The sequence below is a fragment of the Chinchilla lanigera genome, unplaced genomic scaffold (genome assembly GCF_000276665.1).
Source record: "Chinchilla lanigera isolate Chin_1 unplaced genomic scaffold, ChiLan1.0 scaffold00002, whole genome shotgun sequence".
Taxonomy (NCBI): domain Eukaryota; kingdom Metazoa; phylum Chordata; class Mammalia; order Rodentia; family Chinchillidae; genus Chinchilla; species Chinchilla lanigera.
Genome location: NW_004955403.1, coordinates 46,473,358 through 46,481,019, shown reverse-complemented (window position 1 = coordinate 46,481,019; position 7,662 = coordinate 46,473,358). Strand labels below are relative to the sequence as shown.

The 7,662-nt window shown below is 51.2% G+C and overlaps 1 protein-coding gene across 1 annotated transcript in view; it reads right to left on the bottom strand.

Moving 5' to 3' along the window:
- Positions 1-2,122: 2,122 nt before the first annotated feature.
- Chmp7 (charged multivesicular body protein 7) overlaps positions 2,123-7,662 on the bottom strand; it is an 11,435-nt gene continuing 5,895 nt past the window's right edge. Inside the window, exons 3-10 of the mRNA XM_005373696.2 lie at positions 6,720-6,905; positions 6,499-6,632; positions 5,839-5,887; positions 5,311-5,430; positions 4,980-5,078; positions 4,732-4,792; positions 3,889-4,062; positions 2,123-3,558 (exon numbers count right to left, since the gene is read on the bottom strand). Coding sequence (XP_005373753.1) covers positions 3,506-3,558; positions 3,889-4,062; positions 4,732-4,792; positions 4,980-5,078; positions 5,311-5,430; positions 5,839-5,887; positions 6,499-6,632; positions 6,720-6,905 — 876 coding nt within the window. The 3' untranslated portion in view covers positions 2,123-3,505. The remainder of the gene's footprint in view (positions 3,559-3,888; positions 4,063-4,731; positions 4,793-4,979; positions 5,079-5,310; positions 5,431-5,838; positions 5,888-6,498; positions 6,633-6,719; positions 6,906-7,662) is intronic.

The following is a 7,662-nucleotide window of genomic DNA, read 5'->3' as shown; positions in this document are numbered from 1 at the left end:
CACACCCCATTATGATGCTGGAGGTGCTTTCCCAATCAGTCTCTAGGTCCAGCCACACCCAATGATGAAACTGGAGATGCTTTTCCAGTCATGGTGTGAATGTCCAGCTACAACCATGAAGATACTGTAGGTGCTTTCCCAACCACAGTGTGTAGGCTCAACTACATCCCATGAAGATTCTGGAGGTGCTTTCCCAACCAGAGTCTGAAGGTCCACCCCACATAATGCTCCTGAAACTTTCACAACCACAGTCCTTTGAAGGTCCAGCCTCACCCCTTGATGATGCTGGAGGTTCTTTCCCAACCACAGTGTGAAAGTTCAATCACAGCCCATGAAGATCCTTGAGGTGATCTCCCAACCACAGTGTGACTATTAAGCTACAGCCCACGAAGATGCTGAAGATGCTCTCCTACACACAATGTCAGTGTTCAACCATACTCCATGATGATCCTGGAGGTGCTTTCCCAACCACAAGGTGAAGGTTTAGCCATACCTCATCAGATTCCAGAGGTGATTTCCCAGCCACAGCTTGAATGTTTAGCCACTCCCCTTGAAAATGCTGGAGGTGCACTCCCAATCAGTGTGAAGGTCCAACCACACACCATGATGATGCTGGAGGTTCTTTCCCAACCACAATGTGAATATGCAGCCACATCCCATGAAGATGCTTGAGTTAGTTTCTCAAGCACAGTGTGAAGGTTCAGCTGCATTTTATGAAGATGCTGGAGTTGGTTTTCCAACCACGATGTGAATGTTCAACCACACTCCATGATGATACTAGAGGTGCTTTCCCAACCACAATGTGAAGGTTCAGCACACGCCATGAAGATTCTGGAGGCACTTTCCCAACTACAATTTGAATGTTCAGCCACAGCCCATGAGATGGCTTCCTAACCACAGTGTGAACGTTCAGCAACACCCCGTGACGATGCTAGAGGTTGTTTCCCAAGCACAATGTGAAGGTTCAGTCATATCCCATACATTCTGCAAGTGGTCTCCCAGCCACAGCTCCAATGTTCAGCCATATTCCATGATGAAACTGGAGGTAGTTTCCTAACTACAGTGAAAAGGTCAACCCGTGACGATGGCGGAGGTGCTTTCCCAGTGTGAAGATCCAGATGCATCTCATGAAGATGCTAGAGGTGCATTCCCAACCACAGCTTGAAGATTCGGCCACATCGCATGAAGACTCTGGAGGTCATTTCCCAACAATGAAGTTAATGTTCAGCCACATCCCATGAAGGTGTTGAAGTGGTTTTCCAAACACATGGTCGATTTCCATTCACATCCCTTAAAGATGGTGAATGCAGTTTCCCAACCACAATGTGATGTCCAGCTGCACCCCATCATGATAGAGGTGGTTTCCCAACCACAGTACGAATGTTCAGTGACACTTCATGAAGATGCTGGTGGTGGTTCCCCAACAATAGGGTGGATATCCAGCCTCTTCCCATGACAGAAATGGAGGTATTTTCACTTTGACAGGCTGTCATCCAGTCATCTCCCAAGAAGACTGTAGAGGTGGTTTCTCCACCACAGTTTAGATGTCCAGTCTAATCCCATGAAGATGCTGGAGGTGGTTTCATCACATGGTGGGTGTCCAGGCCCAATGCAGAACAGAATAGCACCATCCAGCTGAGAATGCAGCAGGGAGCCAGCAGCACACAAAGATCCCATAAAGATATATCACAACTTCGTCCCCGTGGTCTTCTTTGCAAAATGCTGAATGAGGACATTTCAGAAGCTTCAGAGAACTCAATATGAAAACAGATGAAGGGGCTTACCGCGTCCTGGGCACTTCCTTGCACTGGGAATTTACCACTACACATGCCTTGGCACCATCCCACCTTCTGTATTTGTCAGCTTGACTCTTTCAGCTCCCTTCCGGGCCTTGGGTTCTCAGTGTCCTGGGCTGGTGCTCTCTCCTAGCTAGCTCAGCTGCTGACTTACCTGGCACTGTGGCCGACCTATCCTGCTCGCTGCATTCAGCCTGAGCCTGCTGCCCCCAGGGCATGGCACATACCATGCCCAGGACAGGGCTCACGCTGGGATGTTAGAACCGAAGTGTGGGTACACAGGTGGCACAGGGACGCAGAGAGAGCTTAAAGAAGAAAGGACAACACAAGGCTTTTCTCTTTTAATTATTTACCAGATAAAAAAGAAAAAATAGTGATTGTTTCTCTTCACCCCCGTTTCCATTTACCAAAGTTCAGTGGGAAAGACGTTTGTTGAGCAGAGTTGTACTTGCAGCCCAGAGCCAAGTGCGCCCCTGCTCTGCAAAGCAGGAGGCGCAGGGCCGACTTCAGGCAGAATCCTTGGAGCTGGGCAGCAGACGGGCGGCATGGTTGTCACCGCTGCTTCTTGGCGGAGCACTCACACCCTTTCCTGCCTGCCCGCACACCCTCCTACGGTCCCTCAAAGGAAGTGGGAAGATGGGACTGCAGGAGGCAGGGAGGGGTTAAAGCAGGACCCAGGAAGCCTGTGGCACATCTGGCAGAAAGCCCCAGCCACCTGCTCCTATTGCACATCTCGGCTCAGGTCCCCCACCCTGAGCAGTGGGCGACACAGGAAATGATTTTCTGGTTCAAGCAGGGCCCCTGTCGGTGTGGGTCAGGCTCTCAAAGGGGAGGGAGGAGTCGTATTGTGTGGCTTGTTCTGGAATAAACATTTATGTATATAATTCCATGAGAGGGCAAGAAAAAAGCTTTGCCTCTTTCAAAAAGCACACGGGCTTTGGATGCCTTGGGGCCCTGCAGTCACCTGGGCCTTTCGAAACTCAAGTTCAAAAACCCAAGGACTCTTTCCAGCATCAGTAGATCTTCTGCATTAAGACGGAGGAGCAGCACCCACCGACCACACAAGTCCCCCTCTCAGCTGTCACGACCCTGAGCCACTCAGGGATGACCTCTGTTCTGAACATCTGGAGAATTTTTCATTCATGGGGAAAAATCTTGCACAGTTTCTCCACGAGGCAGCAGCTGTTAAGTCTCTTCGAATTTAACTTTTAAGGATATGATTCTTACTCTTCTCATTAGCAATGAAAATGGAGTTGGATGGGAAGTTGTTTAATGGACATTACAGACAGAATAAATCGCTCTAAAAAGTGGTGGGGCTGGGGGAGAGGACTGCCTGTGATTTGGCAAAGCTGCAAATTTTTCACCTTCACTGGCTGGAACAAAGCTGGTGGGTGAAGACAAACCTAACTGAGCCATTGGCAAGAACTGCAGGCTATGACAACAGGTCACACACAGGACTGTATAAATTGTGGCACTATCAGGAGAGAAAGGAGGTCCATGATACCGGCTGGGAGCACGCTTGGGGAGCACTGCTTCCAGAGAGTCTATCTGTCCTGCTGTGAGTGGCAGCATCCAGATATACCAGAATGATTCTCCTTCCTCCTCTTCCAACCAATTCTGAGCATTTCTTGTTTAAATAACTATGTACACACATGAGGCTGGTCTCTCTTTTACGTGAGGGTCCTTCACTTGAGCATCCTACAATGGCTTTAGAGAGTTGGTTCCAATAGCCTTTTTGGAGATTTACTGCTCGGGACCAAATCTGCAAGAAGAAACGACAGCACTGCAGCAGGAAGATCTTTATGAGAGAAGCATCCCAGTGTGTAAGGGACTGAGTTGTTTGTTTGTTTGTTTGTTTGAGACAGAGTCTCGCTATGTAGTTCAGGCTGGCCTTGAACTCATGGTGATCCTCCTGGCTCAGCCTCTTGAGTGCTGGGAAGGGACTGAATTTTAATTAAATTAAAATTCCTCATAGAGATTTGGTTCCCAGGCAGATCAAGCAGTAGGGCTGGAAACCATCCATTCTATGCCTGGCTTCTCAGTCAGCCAGAGGGCCCCAGGCCCACCACCAACCCTAAAAAATAGCCCATACCTGGCTCTGATAAAGACAGTTTCTCAAGTTCAGCTTCAAGTTCAGCATCGGAGATCCTAGGGTTAGGCACACTGTTGGTATAACATGGGGGTCTATCGGGCAGTTCCAAAGATTCTTTGGTGGTGTCCTGAAGGAGGATGTCCAACTCCTTCTCCAGTTCCTCACTGTCAAAATCTGGGAAGAAGCCACATAGGAACATATTAGCTTCAAGGAGGAAATGCATTAATGAGTCTAGAACTAGGGTTCTAGTTCTGCAATTTTTTGAAACCAACTCAGCTTTACAAAAGATGCCTCCTTGCAGGTTAAAAGAGTCACAAGTTAGGAAGCAAAGGGGACCTTCCAGCAGATCTTGGTCCATGCACACAGCCAGATCATCAAGGAGGTATATTCTGCTGACACCACTGAACGGACCGATTCCTTTTGCCCTAGAACCATGACGGGGGACCTATGGCACACACACTGCAATGAGCACATAGAGCCCTCTCTGTGATGACATCATGAGTTGTATGAGTTGTTTTTCCTAAACTAAAACCTCAGTGTTCAGGATAACTGCAGTGCTGGACTTCGTGATCAATAAGTGGGTTTGGGTTGCAGTTTGGGCATGTGGTCTCTAAAAAGGTTCACCACCATTGCCCTAGGAGAAGGATCGTTGGAGCACAGAGGGCCTTTGGGACAGTGGACCGAGACAGGAATGGCAATTCCCTCCACTGCTCCTGTGGGGGGTCCCCAGGGAGGGGCCTCCCACCTCAGGGAAGTCCATGATTAGACCTGTCTTGGCACAAGGAAGCGAGACCTCTTAGAAAGGAAGAAAAGGAAAAAGGAAGTGTCACCCTGGCAACTCACCTAAACCGTTGGTTACCCCACCAGTCAGAGTCTGAGAAACTTCATCCTGGGTGTCACACAGCTGTAAGAGACAAGTGGAAACCCTGAACTCGGAAACATCTCAGTCTTCAGAGGAACACAGTGTTACACACGTCTGAGAATCAGGGAAAGATCCTTCAAAGTCACAAGGTCAAGTCTGCGAAAGGTCATGTCTGTCCTCTGTGACTTGTGTGTGCATGTGTCCCTCCCTCCCCAGCCCCTTCTTGTACCTCCTGGATCTGATCCACAAGGCTCTCTGCCTTCTCCACTGTGACGTCCTTCATGGACAGCTTCAGAGCTCCTACCCCAGCTTGGTAGGCATTGAAAACCTAAAGAGAAGGCCCAGTTCTCAGTGCAAAGGACATTTCCAGAAAAATCCAGACAATCATGCTTTAACCCTAAAAGATAGCTCTGGGCAGCTTTGGGCACCCAAATCACACCCACAGGAGCCAAACTTCCCCCAGGAAATAAAGGCAGCCCAGCTACACCCTGAAAGCACCACGATCCTTCCCAACAGCACAGCCACAAGGCAATGAACCACAGAGTTGGGGGCACGGCTACCATCTGGTCGGTCTGGGAGGCATAGATGCGGTCCAGGATGCCTTGAACAGTGTCCAGCTTGGCGTGCAGGGCCTCAATGCGCTTCTCTGTCCGCTGCTTGGCCTTCAGAGACCTTAGTGCCTGGGGGTATGAAGGTTTAGATCAGGGCTGGACAGAGCTGGCCACAAAGCAAGAGGAAGGCAGCCCCTTCCAGGTGGTAAGACCACCCCAGAGCTTCCCTCTCCTATATAAAATAATTTGTTGCTAGACATGCTGGCATAGGCCTGTAATCCCAGCACTCAGGAGGCTGATGCAGGAGCACTGCTGCAAGTTTGTGGCCAGCCTGGACTATACAGTGAGTTCAAGATCAGAGGAACTCCATAGTGAGCCCGTCTTAAAATATAAAATAAAACAAAACAAGCTGTGGACTCTGAGCCACGGGTAGCCTCTGCTCCCCTGATGCCCAAGCAGGCCACTCTCGGAACTGCTGGGCACCCCTCCCCGCCAGCCCAGGACACTGCTACATTGCTACAGGGGAACACGGCTCACCAGCTGCTTCTTTCCTGCTCGGCAGGCCCGGCGCGCTTCCTCTTTACACCTGTCAACACAGATGCAGAGGACTGTGCCATCGGACGGGTGGCAGAGTCCCAAAGAGGCCCTGCGAATCACACTGAGTGAAAGTGGTCTGGGATCTGAAGATGGAACCCACCCCGCTCCATGGCAGGGCAAGGAATCAATCCCTCACCTCTGCAATGACCTTGGCCATCTACTGTCACCTTGTGACAGACATGCACTTTTCTCACTGAGAGGACAGTGGACAAGTTCCAATTTGCTGTCTGTCTGTCTGTCTGTCCTTTCAGAGACACATCTGTAGCTATTACCATGGACCCTGTGCAGGCACCCAGGGAAGAGCAGAGGTCCCTTGGAAAGACCCCTGCAAAGGCACCAAGGGCCCTGCTCACTGCAGCGTGCCCTGCCCCTAACATGATACTTGGCTCAACAAATGCTGGCTGAACAGACACTGCCACAGAAGAACAGAGATAACACGTTAGTAACTGTCGTCCCTGGGGGCAGAATCCACACGCTTGACTCCTCTGTGACACTCAGTGTTTTCTAAGGTTTCTGTACTGAGCAGTTCGTACTTCTGTAAACAGTTAGTACAGTTATTCCAGGGCTCTGCAGACAGCCTGCCGGGGAGCAGTTACCCACCTCTCGGCTTCCTGGGATAAGGACTCCACTTTGCGTGAGAGGAGCTGCTCACTCTGCATCAGCTGGTACACCCCGACATCCACGTCGTTGACCGGAGACACCTTCGCGTGCGGCCCCCGGGCAAACTTCACGATCTGTGGGACAGGGACAAGTCACTGCTGCACTTCCCCCAGGCCCAAGCGAACCACGGTGGGAAAGGAGCGCAAGAACGGGGCTCCTACCTTCTCCCCATTCTGCTCGAGGACCGTGACTCGCTTCTCCTTCTGCAGCTGCAGCAACACCAAGTAGAAGGTCCTCTCGTCCGGGCAGGAGCTGGCGCACAAGGTGCTCAGCTCGGACAGGGCCACCACGGGGTGGGAGGACAGGGGTGAGTGCTGGTACAGGCGATATATCTCCTCGGCCTTTTCCTGCAGGAAGGGCAAAGGGGCTCACAGGCCAGACCGCCACCACAGCAAGGGGTGAAACCAGGCCCTGAGCTTCAGAACCAGGCCCAGGCAAGGCAAGAGTCGGGGAGCAGAACCCCTTGCCTCCCTAAAGAGGTGGCTTTTAACAAAGGAAAAAGATCTGTGCTTTCTTCATACTATGCAGGTAAACTGGTGACTGTACGAAATGAGGGACAAGAAACGCCAGCTCCGTGCTCACAGGTCCACCCGGGACTTCCTGTGTGTGCCTCTCCCTGGCTGTGCTCCCTCGGGAGGAAGGAGGGGTGGGGTGTGGTGGGAAATGCCGTGAAGCAGAGCGGAGCCTGACTTCTGCTCCCCATGTGACCCTGCACCCATCCGGCTCACAGGGCCTCACCATCCCTCTCACAACTGGAAGAGCCATGTGGACGCGATGATACCTACGCTTCCTTCCCAGTCCAGTCTCTTCATTTCTAAGGCAACTGGTGAGACTGCGGACATGGATGCTACCGAGGTTATAAAGAGCAAAGTCTGTGATGAGCAGGAGGGCAGGGTTGGTGGGAAGCTAGGAAACAGAAGCTCCACGGCACCATGCCAGTTTCCCTCAGATGTGGAAATCACCTTTGCAGTCAGATATCCACTGAGGTAGGCACAGGGTGCTACGAGAATGCACAGAAGGAAACCTGAGCATTCAGAGGTTCCTTTACAAAGTCTGGACTAGGAGTGCTTAACTCAGGGTTGAAGCAGGAGCAGCAGGTGCAAG